We start from the raw sequence: 16,776 nt of genomic DNA on the forward strand, positions 1-16,776 counted from the left end.
ATTAACAGGAGAGTCGAATCCAAGTAGGAGAATCGTTAACAGTTTAATAAATGCGTTAAAGCTATCTCCAAGTCTGAACCTTCCTTTGTCAGAGTGTACATCAAGGACGCATCTTATGTGATGTCGAGAGCATAACAAAACAGCACAGACGGTGACCCAAGCCGGGAATCGAACCTGGGACCATGGGGCTGTGAAGCAACAGTGCTCACTGCTGTGCTATTGCGATTTTGTTTAAAATCTTTTAACCAGAATTGTAATCAGCAACAAGTTCCTGAAGGTGACAATTACACTTTTGGTTTGATACTTTGAGCACAGTTCACCCTGTAACAATTTAGAACAGCTCCCTATGTTACATTATTACAGCTGGCAGAATTCTTGGGAAACAACTCCCAACATCCAAGCCTATGCTTCCTGAAGAACTATTGAAATAAATGAAGGCGATTCTCTGAAGTGCCCTGTCAGGATAATGCCAGGCACTCTATTCCATCAGGTGTCCCAAAATCAATCCATTTAGGCTTGAACTTGTTCAACAACTGAGCTTCTCACAGCCCTCCGAGGTAGCGACTTGCAAACATTCACAACCCTCTGGTGAAGAAATTCCTCCTCATCTCATCCCTAAATAGCTGACCCCTCACCCTGAGGCTGTCTCATGGTTCTAGACTCTCCCGAGGGAAACAGTCTCTCAGCATTGACCTGTCGACTCCATTTTGAATCTTACCTGCTTCACTGAGATCACCTCTCACTCTTCGAAACTCCAGAGAATATCGGCCCATTCTATTCAACCTCTCCCTTCAGTGGACATCTTTCTCAACCCAGGATCTGACCTGACCAGACATCCCTCAGGAGTACTTGCCTCCCCCGGGACCTTATCTTCTCTCTTGGGCGGTTCCTCAGCATTGAGGATGGCTTGCTTCCACTCCGGGGAGGTGTGTTCTGCGGTGGTTGAATAGTCCGATCCTGGATCCACAGACCCTGCCACAGATATGGCAGGTGGTGTTTGATGAGTTGTTGTTGTGGTTTGGTACAAGGGTTTAAGTGTTTCTCTGGACTCTGACTCCAGGCTAGACTAATGGCGTCAAGTCCTCTGTACACCGGATGGAATGTGAAATGGATTTGGTCAGTGTCGGGCCAGGTCTGAGTGGGGGTCATTCAGCAGGAACCTACCGCCTGTTAGGCCTGAAAGGGGAGGTTCTCTGCTCTCCTGCCTGTGTGTCAGGACCCAAAGCGGGAAATCGAGCAGCCTGTGATTTTATGATCTTCATTTGGAGAAAAAAGGGTAAAATAACCCATATAGTATAAAATATAAATTTAACAGCATTTTTGATGCATTTAACTGGCAATATGTGAAAAAGGAATAAACGTTATGTTGGTAGGGTTAGTTGATGTGGGTTGGAAGGATGTTTGTGTGGAGGACAGTAAGAAGTCTTACAACACCAGGTTAAAGTCCAACAGGTTTGTTTCAAACACGAGCTTTCGGAGCACGGCTCCTTCTTCAGGTGTGGAGGATTAACACTGGCTGCGTACCAGCTGGGCTAAATACCCTGTTTGGGGATTTCAACTTCTCCCATTTCACGTGGGGTCTCCACAATGCTGCTTCTCCATCTCTTCCTGTCAGTCACCTCTTCCAATCCTGTCTCTGACCACCACATCCTTCCATCTGGTCTTCTTCTTCTGCTCCTTCCTGGCAGTCTCATCTCCATCACTCACCGCACCACATTCCCTCCCTCCTTCTCCATGTGACCAGGCCACTTCAATCTCTCCTCAGCTACTTCCTTTGATGCTCCCACAATCTTCACCGACCCCCTGATGTGCTGCTTCCTGATTTTGGTCCTTCTCATCATCCCACACATCCGTCCCAGCATCCACATTCCAATAATATCCAAAGTCATCGTTCCTCTCTTCTTGATGTTGCCCAAGTTACTAGCGCGGTTCCTGTCCTGTAAATTCGGCGAAGACTGTCCAAAGCATTCCTGCCATTGTGCGGCTAATATCAGGGCTGAGATCCTCTGGTCCCATCTGTGACAGGAATCGTCATGGGGAGCGGGAGAGTCGGCAAATTTGACAAACCTAACAAAGGAGCGCTGACTTCCGAATTTTCTGTCCTGCGGTGGGTTGGAGTGGGACATCCCAGCCCAGGAGTAGATCGTGAATTTGGCCGAGAGTGAAGCAGCCACGTTGGCTCTTGTGGATGCGAATCGTGTGATTCTGAAACCAGCCGAACTATCCTCAGGATCAATAAAAGGAAAGTGATAAATTCCCAAACCTTATTGTCAGAGCATGTTAACCCAGCCCAATCCAATGTCCATCCCCTGGCTTTACCAGGTCATTGCTTGTCAGGCCAGTAGCTTAACCTTTTGCTGAACTATAATGAGGTCAATATACTGAGAGATTAGTGCCATTTCTTACCTGCCGACAAGCGAAGAAAACAACCACAGGTTGGCCATGACTACATTCAGAGGGAAGCGAAGCTGCAAAACAAGAATGGATGTTTACGTACACCCTACAGATTGAACCATTAAGATGACAAATATACTCAATGTTACTAGATTTTGATGTAATATCTGTTCTTCTGTTTCTGATTTCATTGATACTGATTGCACCTCAAGCTTTCTCACCTCGACTATTAAAATTTACAGTTCTAGAGCACGGTTAATGTGAGAGAACAACTCGAGGAACTTGCGCTTTTGCAACAATGTTTTACAGTTTGAGGGACTTAGTGATCTATATGTCCACCATTGAAATAAAGTCATCCGGCTCATTCTTCGTGTGCGATTAGTTAGACCCTGTGCTCTGGAGTTCCCTCTTCACCTCCCCACTCTCCTCATTTAAGAATCTCCTTCAAGACCATTGAAGAAACTACAGTGAGTCGTGAACACAGCCCTGTCCATCACGCGAACCTGCCTCCCATCCATTGGTTCTGTTTACATCTCCCGCTGCCCTGGGGAAAGTGGACAGCATAATCAAAGACCCCTCCCACCGGCTTACTCGCTCTTCCAACTTCTTCCATCGGGCAGGAGATACAAAAGTCTGAGAACACGCACGAACAGATTCAAAACCAGCTTCTTCCCCGCTGTTACCAGACTCCTGAATGACCCTCTTATAGTCTGATCTGACCTCTCCACACATCTTCTGTACTGAGTAGTACTACACTCCTGTATGCCTCACCTGATGCCTGTGTCTATGTATTTACATTGTGTATTTTATGTTTGCCCTATGTATTTTTCATGTATGGAATGATCTGTCTGGACTGTAGGCAGAACAATACTCTTCACTGTAGCTCGGTACACGTGACAATAATCAAATCCAATCCAATCAAGTTTTGATTTCACCTACTTTAGCTCATCAATCATCGTTTCCCTCTGCCTTTGAGAAGCTTCCACATGCTAATGTCCTTTTCTAAATCCAAGTTGCTTAAAAAAAGAACCCTGCAATTTCAATTTCGAATGAGGTGGCAAGATATTTGCTGAAGTCAGCATTCTGTGTGCTGGGTGAGTCACGAAGATCCTGAGGTGATACAATCTTTAGAAACTCAAATAGCTCTGATACCAGCTTCCAAAGTGCATTATGATCCAGCCAGCTCCCAGGCTGCAGAATTCAATGCAACCAAACCACTTTGGCTCGACTGCAGTAGACCTGAAGGAAACCTGGATTCAGGGAGGAATGTGTCAAAAGGCATTCCACCAGATTGAGACATTGCACAAAGGATGTAGCTGGGAAGTGGGTGGGAATCCCAGAAACTCTCCTGGTGGAAGCAGACAGAAGCCAGGACTGCCCTGCGTCTTGACCAGCAGGATTTTTGAAGTCTTAATAATTACTTTATAAGTGAAGTATAAGTGAATGACGATTTTGGAGACAGTCCACTTTTTCCCAGTACATGTATGAAATTGCAGAAAAGGACAAATATAGCCCAGGTTGCTCATACCCATGTTGTTTTTCATTGCAGGAGCAGCTGACTGGATATTTTCCCCCAGTGATCATATCCCCATGGAAAGATAAAACAAAGGTGGGCCTATATGTTAATCCTCCTGAGGACCACGGGGTGATCACCAACCCATCTCCCTGTGAGGCTCGTAGAGTGTGGGTTCATGTGGTAGAGGTCAGTTAGAAACCCGGGGCACCGGGAGCGGGAGCCAGCTCGCGCATGTCTTTCCCTCGCATCGCGTCACTGGAAGTCCACCGGGGATCACTAATCATTCTCCTTGTGGGGCACGTAGCGTACGAGTTCTCGTGGTAGTGGGCGGAGGTCGGCCCTTTAAATATTGCTCCTTTAATGTTCTTGTCGGATGGCCTGATTTATATTACAGGAACACTTGTAGCTAAAGCCAGAAACTATTTATTAACATTAACTGTGGGTCAACTATATCCAAAACAACAGATGATTAACAATACGATCATGCACAAGCAACCTCTCTCTTCCAGCTCTCCAGTCAGTCTGAGGTCAACTGACTCTAACATTCCCTTATATCAGGGGTGGGCAAACTACGGCCCGCGGGCCGCATGCGGCCCGCCAAAGGTATTTCTGCGGCCCACCAAGTCATTAAAAAAAAAAAAAAAAAAAAATTTCTCTAAAAAAAAAAAGATTTTTTAAAAAAAAAATTTTTTTTTTAAAGGTTAATGGGTGGGGGGGCTGTTGGATTACTTACTGGCATAGGGTGGATACGTTGACTTGAGTAGGGTGATCATTGCTTGGCACAACGTCGAGGGCCGAAGGGCCTGTTCTGTGCTGTACAGTTCTATGTTCTATATGAGGCGCCCAGAATCATAACCGGGTGAAGTAATTATTTTACTTAATATACTATGCGGCCCTTTGTGAATTGTGAATTTCTGAATGCGGCCCTTGCACGGAAAAGTTTGCCCACCCCTGCCTTATATACTAATGAGACTCCTAGTGGTCAGTTGGTGAATTACAACCATGATATCACTACGACTCCCAGACCCGGATCAGGAATTCTGATAGCCCTGGGCTGGGACATTTGTGTTGTACGCCGCAGCAGCGACTCTAACTTTTGGGGTAAAATAAACCTGTTGAGCCTTCCTCTTTGTGCCTACTGGATTTCTACATCTAACATGTCGGGGCTGTCAGAATGATTAAGATACTCCTGTGCTGCAACAGGCAATAATGTTATTCCGCAAACTGGAACTGAAGTATGGAAGTGATGCTGGGGATATTAATTAACCAATCCTCTATCCATGCTACTACTTTACCCTTAACGCCATGCATCTTTATCTTATGCAGCCACCTTCTGTGTGGCACCTTGTCAAAGGCTTTCTGAAAATCCAGATATACCACATCCATTGGCTCCCCGTTATCTACTGCACTGGTAATGTCCTCAAAAAATTCCACTAAGTTAGTTAGGCACGACCTGCCCTTTATGAACCCATGCTGCGTCTGCCCAATGGGACAATTTCTATCCAGATGAATCATGAGAACTGGGGTCAGGATGATAGAAGAGCGAAAGAAGGCAAATCTGTAACAAGGATTGTAATATCTTGAAAAATAATGTACTAAGATATCAAAATATAGAATAGAATTCTTACAGTGCACAAGGAGGCTATTTGGCCCATCGTGTCTGCATTGACCCTCCAAAAGAGCATCCTACCTAGGCCCACTCCCCACCCTATCCCCATATAACCTGCACATCTTTGGACACGAAGGGGCAATTTAGCACGGCCATCTTTGGACTGTGGGAGGAAACCGGAGCACCCGGAGAAACCATGCAGACACGGGGAGAATATGCAAACTCCACCAGACAGTCACCCGAGACGGGAATCGAACCCGGGACCCTGGCGCTGTGAGGCAGCAGGGCTATCCACTGTGCTGCCCCAATTGAACATTTCAATTTCAAGCAAGATTTAAATTGAAGCAATTGCCGTAATTGAAGATTTTGTTTATACTCTTATTATTATACATATTGTTACATACTATGTAGCACATACTGTGGTCACAGTGCCGGGAATTCTCCAGTCACTGTGCACCTGACCCGGGAGCAAAAGGTGGGCCTTAATCTCTGGTTGCAAGGCGTGTGTAGGCTGGGATGAAAAACATATTGAACGAGCCAGGACTGAGGGGGTCTCTGGTGCTCTAGTGTTTGCATAAACATTTTCCTATCATTATTCACAAAAAGAAATGCCTTGGACACAAGCAGACAGCATTTGGTGCCCAGCTGTGAATTGCAGTTTGCCTGGAAGAACCTGCAAACAATTTGGAATATTAAAATATGGAGATTGCTGTTCATTGAAAATATTGCGTTTGATCTTAACGTGAGTCAGTTTAAAACATCCGCATGTATTCGGAGCGTAATCTCAAGAGGAATGCAGTATGTTTCAGAAATTCTGCAAATTGTGGGTTTTTGGTACAGATAAGGCAAACAGCAAGGTCATTCATAATCCCAAGACTTCCATTGAGCTTCAGGTCAGCCAATTTCTGACGCAGTCCCACGCTGCAACATACCAGGTTCCACCAGAAAATGGATCTAGGCTTCTCGCTGAAATGTTTGCAGCTTTGATATTACGCAGCACGAGTAAACTCCAAAATCTAACGATGCCGAGAACCCACGTCAATTCCAAAATTAAATAAATGGAAGGAAAGGAAAGATATTGGAGGGGAAAAAATGGAACTTCCGTGCTGTTTTTTGCGTTTGATGGAAGGTCAAAGTAAGCTTTGAAAACCACCCCCAGATGGTGCTGCTTCTCGGAGTTTCTAAAGCGTGGAATAAGATTAGAAGAAATTTGATGAAAATTCAAAGCCTGGTGTTTCAGCAGGATGTTAACTTATTATTTTCCTTAGTTTTCTTTCTCTCAAGTCCCCTTAAACCAAAAACAAACACGTAACAAATAGGTGGGGGTCTGCATGAAGGCAGGTCTGTGGCAACTGGTTTATCGCCCATTACTCTGGGGAGTGCCTGCGCTCGATGATATCAGGGTCTCATCCTGTGAGGAAGCAGCACAGACAACATCTGCTTCTGCGCAGCCCTGCAGCACTGTAAACTTTGAGGGTATAATGGCCATCCTAGACATCCCCTAACCGCAAAAGAATACACTTTTCCATAAGCAGATCCCAATCTGTAAAATTTGCTCCAGATTTCTTCCTGAACTCACGCACTGTATGTTGGTGTCACAGCTCAGTGCGTGGGCAGAGTCACAGCTTAATGAATGTGGATTCACTCATGTGTTCCATGAAGAAGTGGCATCATCAAACGAAGGTTATTTGTCATTGATGTGTGAGAGTCAGTGCTCACGTTACCAGTGAGTCGACACTCAGAGGCGATATTGGGCACAATCCAGGGCTGCTATTAAACATTATATACTCAGTTGTTGTACACTGGTGATCTGAATTAGAAACCTATGCAATTTAGTTTTTGTGTGAGAAACGCACAAACTGACTGACATGAATAGGAGAAGGATGGTGTCATGAGAATGTCACTAGACTAGTAATCCAGAGGCCCAGGCTAATGCTCTATGGACAGAGGCTCACATTCCTGGCAATTGGTGCAATTTAAATTCAATCCCTACATCTGGAATCAAAAGATAGTCTCAATAAGGGTGAACAATGATGAAACGATCATCCATTGGTGCAAAAACCCATCTGATTCACTGATGTCCGTCCTTCCGGGAAGGAGATCTTCCCTCCTTATCTGGTCTGGCCTACATGTGACTCCAGACCCACAGAAACATGGTTGACTCTTATCTGAGATGGCCTATCGAGACACTCAGTTCAACGGGAATTGGAGATGGGCAACAAATGCTGACCCAACCCAGCGATGCCCACATCCCATGAACGAATATTTAAAAAAACACACAGATCTAGCAGTTGTCTTGTTACCATAGCATTTTCCATTGGAAACTACGGAGCTGTCCATTGCATTTGCCTTTTCACATGAGCTGTCCTACAATATTATTCAGGCTAAAATTAACAATCAAGTTTATTTATCGTTAAGTGTTTACAGAAAATCCCCAGAGGATATAGAAATAATGTTAGGCTATTTGATTTTCACAGTAATTCAGCTGTATAAAAAAAATATAGGGTCAAATCTTTTGACTGCACCTCCAGCTAAATACTGCGTGGGCAATAACATGACAGATTCGTTTTGCTGCCTTAAAATACTTATTGGCGGGGCGACACGTGGTTCAGTGGTTAGCACTGCTGCCTACGGCGCTGAGGACCCAGGTTCGATCCCAGCCCGGGTCACTGTCCATGTGGAGTTTGCACATTCTCCCCGTCTCTGCGTGGGTCTCACCCCCACAACCCAAAGATGTGCAGGGTAGGTGGATTGGCCGCGCTAAATAGTCCCTTAATTGGAAAAAAATAATTGGGTACTCTAAATTAATTTAAAAAATAGTAGTTACTGGCAATCAGAGCAGGAACTGGAGATGCAGGGAAAATCCAGTGATATGGAATTATAAAGAATATCTAGCACAGAAGCAAGCCATTAGGGTCAACCTGTCGTTGTTGATATTTATAATCCCAACACACCTCAGTTTGCTTAATCTATCTCAATTTAACAGATCAAAGTACAGGCAAGGCATTCTGAAAACAAATTATTGCATGACATATGGGTCTCCCGTGTGGCGATGCCTAAGATAAATTAACTGGAACTTGGACAAGAATGAAAGTTCAGTGACATTTCAACCGTGAGAATTGAGTATTGTCTTTCATCATCTCTTTGCTTTCGGCCAAGTGGAGGTCAACTTCAATGGCTCAATCACCACTTCCCCCTCCTCACTTCCCATCTGATAACATCAGAGGCTAATGATAATATCTGGGGTAGTTAGCAGACCAGCCGTTTTACATATTGCCTTTCTTCCAGGATGGTTGAACAAAACCTCCTGAAAATACAATAACTCTAAAGCTGTGTTTGAATCACTCTGTCCATGTAAAAAAAGCATAATACAGGAACGTTCCGGTTTGAAGCAGGAAGGAATGATCACATTCCCGAGCAATCATACCTGTGAACTCAGGTGTTCAAACATCCCACTCTCTGGCCCTTGCCCAAACATCCTGGGCATTGGGTTATTTTCCAATCTGGAGATGAAGAGAAATAGTTTTAGTCATTAGTACAAAGTACAATTATAAATATTTGTGAACCCTTCTCTGCTTCGAATTTCTCAATGGTTAGGAATCTCGAGCCTTGTAATTCTGACGGTGCAGAAGGTAATGCACTTCACTCGTCTGAATTTTTAATCAACGAGGATCTACATCCAAGTAGATCTACATTTTCCACTGATTGTATTATTGCATACTACAGCCTTGTCTATCAAAGTTTTGAAGTATTGGTCCAATAAAAACTTTGGTTAGCTGTATGTATTTTATGGATTGGCTGGAGTTTTAGCCATATGTGTCAGCCACGGTTCAATAAGGACTCTTGCCTATTCGCCAGGCGGTTGTGGGTTCAAGGCCCACTCCAGGACTTACGTATGAGAGTCAAAGCTGACTCTGTAGTGCCGTATGGAGGGGGTGCTGCACTGTTAGAGGACTGTCTTCCAGATGCGGTATTAAATCAAGGCCCCTTCTGCTCTCTCAGGCAGATGTGAAAGTTTCCATGACACTCCTTTGAAGAAGAGTAGGGGAGTTGCCCCTGGTGTCCTGGCCAATATTTAGCCCCCAGTAAACACACCCGAAACAGATGATCGGGTCAGTATCATATGGCTCTTTGGCAAGAAGACTGCGACGCGATGCGTGCAGATTGGCTGCTCTTTTTTCTACATTGCTACTCTTCAGATGTGGAATACTGCGGGATGTCCTACAGCTGTGAAAGGTGCTATATAAATGCAAGTATTTCTTTTTGCCACTCAAGTGGTTTGCAATGTTATTTTCGTAATAAGTTGCTTTATGGATTTATTATGCTAATGAGTTTCAAAGGGTGCCAAATTATCTCTTTATATTGCCACCCACATCAGCACAATGATTTAAGAAAGGGCAGATAACGTTCCTGTTGTAGCATAAATACGCCAAGAACACCAGCAGTGATGAGTCAAATGGCGGTACGGTGATTAGCACTGCTGCCTCACAACGCCAGAGACCCGGGTTCAATTCCAGCCTTGGGTCACTGTCTGTGTGGAGTTTATACGTTCTCCCCGTACCTGCGTGGGTTTCCTCCGCTTTCCCCCCACAGCCCAACGATGTGCAGGTTAGGTGGATTGGCCTCGCTAAATTGCTCCTTAGTGCCCAAAGATGTTCAGGTTAGGTGGGGTTACAGGGATAGGGCGGGGGTGCGGGCCTAGGTAGGGCGCTCTTTCAGAGGGTGGGCGCACTCGATGGGCTGAATGGCCTCCTTCTGCACTGTAGGGAAGCAGTAGGTGATCTCTGACAACTGTAATTGGTTACATTTGGAACAGAAAACCAGAGAGTCCAGCCTGCTCACCAGCTGAAGGAACGTGGATCACCTTTGATGCCAATCTGGAGGCACCTGGTGTCTGAGGGCGACTGAAGCAGGCAGGAAAAGTACCACTAGCTACTGGTCCTGTGCATCCCCATTCCACCTGCCCAAATGATCAGCTCCATGTGTGGGCTGTTCAGGAAAGGTGCGGGGAAGAATTTCTGGGGTGTTCAAGGCCAGTGTTAGAGCTCATTCACTGCGCTCCATCCAGCTCATCCACTTATACCTGAAGCAGGCACCTGAGCCTACGGACAAACTCAGGATGCTTACATTTAGTGGAGTTTGGAAGACCTGATTTTAACCCAGCAGAACCCAGGTGGCCGGCAGTTAAAATTGCGGCAGCGACTTACCCCCTACCGGGATGTAATTTTAACCTCCTATTTTTGTGTGGATCTCAATCGTGAGGGCAGTTCTGCTTTAATTATGCAGTCTGGACTATCAGACAATTTTCACCACCTCAGGCCTGAGTGGGGAGGCCGTTACATCTTCCTTGCCAGGCAGCAAGTGCCGGAACCAGAACTGGCCCATAAAAGCAAGTCCTTAAAAATGTTTTTGTTTTCTATATAGGACCGGGGCGAGCCCACAAAGAACCCTTGGAATACCGCTGCTCGAGCTTCCTTATACTCTCCCCACCGTGATGCCCTCCTGACCCGCCCACCCCATCCGACTGCCTGAGACCATTCCTTCAGACCTCCTGGTGTCTAAAGTCCTCCTCCTGACCCTCGACCTGCGGCAGCTCCCTGTCAGGCTTGAGAAGCTCAGTACAGGCCCGTGGATGAGGTCCAGACATTAATCGACCGCCTCGTGCGTACTGCGTGGGATGGGCAGTCAGTTTGCCATTTGCCTTGGCCTCATCCCAGGCTGATTTAAAATCAGGGCTTTTTAAGCATCCAGCTTTGCTTTTAATCCATTGTAAAGCACACTCTGAGAGCGGCGAAATTTAGAATGAAACATTTTTGAAGAACACAACCAGGGGCCTGCGAGTGCTGATCCTTGACCTGCTAATCATTCTTCTCATTCCACAGCTGGAGATCCAGTTCCTCACGGGGCTTTGATTCTCTACTGTGGTTTCCCCCCCCCCCCCCCCCCCCTCCACAAACACACACACTAAACTATAGACATCTGTTCATTTTTGATGCTGCATTGTGGACGTAAACCAGCAGAGTTGATGATTTGAGAGATTGCAACATTAACAGGAACATACAAATCAGGAATAGGCCATTCGGCCCCTCGGGCCAGCACTACTATTCAATATGGTCATGGCTGAGCTGAGAGTGACCTCGCATCTACATTCCAGCCTGATAACCTTCGACTCAATTTTCAACAACTTATATTTACCGATGTCATGTGAGTGTCCCTTTTAAGAAAGGTTTGGTCTTAGCCACTTGGGATGCAGGATTTTGACCCAGCGACAGTGAAGGAACGGTGATATATTTCCAAGTCAGGATGGTAAGCGGCTGGGAGGGGAAGTTCCAGTTGGTGGGGTTCCCATGTCCTGCTAGATGGTAGTGGCCATGGGTTTGGAAAATGCTGCCGAAGGCACCTGCAGTGCATCTTGCAGATGGTACACACGGCTGCCACTCTTTGTCGCTTTTGGAGGGGTGAATGTTTCTGGAAGGGATGCCAATCAAGCGGGGCTGCTTTGCCCTGGATGGTGTCGAGCTTCTCGAGTGTTGTTGGAGCCACACTCATCCAGGCAAATGGAGAGTATTGCACCACACTCCTGACTTGCGCCTTGCAGATGGTGGACAGGCTTCGGGGAGGTGGAAAGGAAAGTGGTGAGGATAACACAAAGAGTCTACACAGCAATATAGACAGGGTAGGTGAGTGGGCAAAAGCTTGGCAGATGGAATGTAATGTCGGAAAATGCACTTTGGTGGGAAGAATAAAGGAGCTGAATATCATTTAAATGGAGAAAGACTGCAGAAAGCTGTAGCACGGAGGGATTTGGGGGGGTCCTCTTGCATAAATTACAACAAACTAGCATGCAAGTTCAGCAGGTAATAGGGAAGGAAAATGCAACATTGGCATTTTTAAAAAAGGGAATGGAGTATATAAATCGGGACGTTCTGCTCAAACTATACAGGACATTAATTAGACCACACCTAGAATGTGAATAGTTTTGGTTCCCTTGTCTAAGGAAAGATATACCGGCATTGGAGGCACTGCAGAGAAGGTTTGCTAGGTTGAATCCGGGTATGGAGGTTGGATATCATAGAATTTACAGTGCAGAAGGAGGCCATTCGGCCCATCGAGTCTGCACCGGCTCTTGGAAAGAGCACCCTTCCCAAGGTCAACACCTCCACCCTATCCCCATAACCCAGTAATCCCACCCAACATTAAGGGCAATTTTGGACACTAAGGGCAATTTATCATGGCCAATCCACCTAACCTGCACATCTTTGTGACTGTGGGAGGAAACCGGAGCACCCGGAGGAAACCCACGCAGACACGGGGAGGATGCGCAGACTCTGCACAGACAGTGACCCAAGCCGGAATCGAACCTGGGACCCTGGAGCTGTGAAGCAATTGTGCTATCCACAATGCTACCGTGCTGCCCATACCGTTATGCCAATATGTTGGGCCTGTACTAATTAGGGTTTAGAAGAATGAGATGTGACCTTATTGAGAGATATAGGATTCTCAGGGGGGTTGACAGGGTAGATACTGAGAGGATGCTTCCTCTTGTGGGAGAGTTTAGGGCCAGAGGGGATAATCAAAGACTAAGGGATCATCCATTTAAGAGAGAGATGAGGAGGAATTTCTTCTCCCAGAGGGTAGTGAATCTGTGGAATTCTTTACCGTAGAGAGCTGTAGAGGTTGGGTCGTTCAGCATGTTCAAGGCTGAGATAGGCAGATTTTTTTTATTAGTCAAGGAATCAAGGGTTAGGGAGATAAGGCGGGAAAGTGAAGTTGAGGATTATATCAGCCATGATCCCATTGAATGGCAGAACAGACGCGATAGACCGAGTGGCCTATTTCTGCTCATATGTCTTATGGTTTTATGGAGTGAGGAAGTGAGTTACTCGCCACAGGATTCCTTGCCTCTGACCTGCTCTTGTAGCCACAGTATTTATATGGGTAGTCTATATCAGGTTCTGGGCAATGGTAGCTCCCAGGATGTTGATCGTGGAGGATTCAGTAATGGTAATGCCACTGAATGACAGGGGGGATAGTTTGATCCTCTCTTGTTGGAGATGGTCATCGTCTAATACCTGCGTGGCACGAATGTTACTTGTACAGGAGGTCAAAGTTGAATTACTGAAGGCCGTGGATCGGATGTAAGTATGGAAAAAGTATGGGGGGTAGAACGGGGCCAGGTCATTGAGTTATTTGCAGATGAGGGTGAACTGGATGTATTGGGAGACGGGGAGCCAGAATGCAACAGTGGAAACAGTGGTGAAGAACAAGTGGAACTTCGAATGAGTGAGAAAACAGATGGGTTTTGTGGAAGGTGGAATCCAGAGGCTGGGAAGCTGGTGAATTGGACGTTGGGAGAAATTAAGTCTGGACGTGACCAAAACAGGCATCACATTTTTTGGGTGTGAGGTAAGGATGGAGTTAGTCAATGTCATTGAGGTCTAAGCAACCTTCCATCAGGAGATGGAAGGCTGTACTGAGACCAAGAATGAATTGTTAAGAGAGAATAGAATGCCTTCAAACGCGAGAGCTTTCTTCACTTAAAACATGAACATATCATTTCCTGCTCACTACGTTACGAAGAAAGTAGATTGTGACAGGAAACTGAGGAAGACTCCACGACATTACACAGGGAAGGAAACATCACAGAAAAATACACCTTGGAGTACAGCTATTGAAAGAGAATGAAGTTATTTTGAGCCATGCACTTGTCTCTCACTCACTTGGACACTGCAGCTGCCAAGATTCCAATGCTGGTCTCCTTGGGTGGCATCGAGGAATGTCCGGTGCCCGTGCTCACATTCAGCCCAATGGAAACATATCCCTTTTCAGAGGTAGCTATCCTGCAGAGAATTACACACATTTTAAACTTTAAATTCAGTGTGTGGCATCAATTTTAAACAAAAGACAAAGAAAACGTTGATTATTCATTGCCCACAGCAACAACAATTTGGATTGGAATTGTTTATTGTCACGTGTACCGAGGTACAGTGAAAAGTATTGTTCTGCGTACAGTCCAGACAGATCATTCCGTACATGAAAAGAAAATACACAGGGCAAACATGAAATACACTACGTAAATACATAGACACAGGCATCGGGTGAAGCATTACTCAGTAGAGAAGATGTGTGGAGAGATCAGTTCAGTCCATAAGAGGATCATTCAGGAGTCTGGTAACAGCGGGGATGAAGCTGTTTTTGCATCTGTTCGTGCGTGTTCTCAGACTTTTGTATCCCCTGCCCAATGGAAGAAGTTGGAAGAGTGAGTAAGCCGGGTGGGAGGGGTCTTTGATTATGCTGCCCGCTTTCCCCAGGCAGCGGGAGGTGTAGTCAATGGATGGGAGGTGGGTTTGTGTGATGGACTGGGCGGTATTCACGACTCTCTGAAGTTTCTTACGCATTTACATTGTGCATGTATATAGCGTCTTTGAACGGTGAAGAAAGATACGAGAAAAGGCACCCAAAAGGCTCATCAGACAGGTAGGTTTTAATGAGTGTCTTAAAGGGTTGAATAATTTCAAACCAGGATGCTGTATTTCTGGGTTAACCCTACATGGCTTTACCCCTCAGCATCAGAAGCTGTGGCTCATGCCAAAGTCTAAAATGGAGGTTGCTGCCAGACCATATTAATCATACTGAGAGATTCAGATTAAACAGTAGAACAAATTCCCTTCACACCGCAGGTCAGAGGCTCGGAATCCTGCGGAGGGTAACTAACCTCCTAAATCGCTAGAGGTTGTCCACCATCTGCAAGGCACAAGTCAGGAGTGTGATGGATCACTCACCACTTTTCTGGATGAGCGCAGCTCCAACAACACTCAAGAAGCTCAACACCATCCAGGACAAAACAGCCCCGCTTGATTGACACCCCTCTCAGACTGCACAGTAGCAGCAGTGTGTACCATGTACAAGGTGCACTGCAGGAACTCAAAGTTCCCGAGGTAGCACCTTCCAAACCCACGATTGCTGCCATCTAGGAGGACAAGGGCAGCAGATGCATGGGAACCCCATCACCTGGAAGTGCTGGCCGAGCCAACAACACCCACATCTCATAAATAAATATTAATATAATACCCTTTGCGATTTGATTGATTTGATTTTGATTTGGTTTATTGTCACGTGTACCGAAGTACAGTGAAAAGTATTTTTCTGTGGCCGAGGGAACGTACACAGTACGTACATAGTAGACAAAAAGATTAATCAACAGGGAGCATTGGCAAATGGTACTTTGACAAACAGTGATTGGTTACAGTGGGGAACAAGGGGCCAAACAAAGTACAAAAAACTGATTCACTAACGCCTCCCAAGGAAGGAGCTCTTTGTGGAAGGAGATCTGTCATTGTGAGGGAACATTCTGATACAAATGGGATAAGGTGGGTTGATGTTACTGACCTTCCATCTCATTTCCCACTTGCTGAGCTTCTCATGACAGGGGAGTGTGGGAGATGGGGGTAGAGATGGCAGAGGGGTGGGGATGGTGGTAGGTGGGCACCTGGAGAATATTGCCTTATGGAAGATGTCTGGGCTTTCCTACACATGGGGTCTCTCAGCATGGTCAAGACAGGCAGGTCATCCCATTATTGGAGCGGTTGGTCAGCTGGCATTGAGGGTTCCATGAGGCCACCAGAAGATCGCTGTGGACGATACGCAGCGTAAGCCTGAGATCGCCAACTGCGCCTCATGTTTCCGACGCTTCCACCTGTGCTAGACGTACCTAGGGTGCAAGCTCTACCTAGTCGGCGAAAATAAATCAATGATACTGTCCATTGGGCTTGGGGAATAATAATAATAATAATCTTTATTGTCATAAGTAGGCAATGAGTGTTACTGTGAAAAGCCCCCAGTCGCCTGTTCGGGTACACAGAGGGAGAATTCAGAATATCCAATTCACCTAACAACACGTCTTTCGGGACTTGTGGGAGGAAACCGGAGCACCCGGAGGAAACCCGCGCAGACACGGGGAGAATGTGCAGACTCCGCACAGACAGTGACCCGAGCCGGGAATCGAACCCGGGACCCTGGAGCTGTGGAGCAACAGTGCTAACCACTGAGATACCTTGCCGCCCATATATAATGAAGAATGACACAACGCAGAGAATTCACTCCTTACACACGCACCAATGAATGCTTTAAAAGGTTCCATTTGAACACAATTCGGTGGGCATTAGATGCGCGGCAGTAACAGTGTGCGCAAGGTTTTTACGAGACGAACTCCAACAAGACAATGAAATCTATCACCTGAAATCTCCACGGCAGGGGA

The 16,776-nt window shown here is 46.0% G+C and overlaps 1 protein-coding gene across 1 annotated transcript in view; it reads right to left on the minus strand.

The window, feature by feature from the left end:
- Positions 1 to 16,776, minus strand: part of LOC119978185 (N-fatty-acyl-amino acid synthase/hydrolase PM20D1-like) — a 72,322-nt gene that overhangs the window by 14,592 nt on the left and 40,954 nt on the right. The window contains exons 5-8 of the mRNA XM_038819615.1: positions 14,240 to 14,359; positions 8,947 to 9,022; positions 2,407 to 2,468; positions 1,708 to 2,205 (exon numbers count right to left, since the gene is read on the minus strand). Coding sequence (XP_038675543.1) covers positions 1,708 to 2,205; positions 2,407 to 2,468; positions 8,947 to 9,022; positions 14,240 to 14,359 — 756 coding nt within the window. The remainder of the gene's footprint in view (positions 1 to 1,707; positions 2,206 to 2,406; positions 2,469 to 8,946; positions 9,023 to 14,239; positions 14,360 to 16,776) is intronic.

This window comes from Scyliorhinus canicula, chromosome 15 (genome assembly GCF_902713615.1).
Source record: "Scyliorhinus canicula chromosome 15, sScyCan1.1, whole genome shotgun sequence".
NCBI classification, from domain to species: Eukaryota; Metazoa; Chordata; class Chondrichthyes; order Carcharhiniformes; family Scyliorhinidae; genus Scyliorhinus; species Scyliorhinus canicula.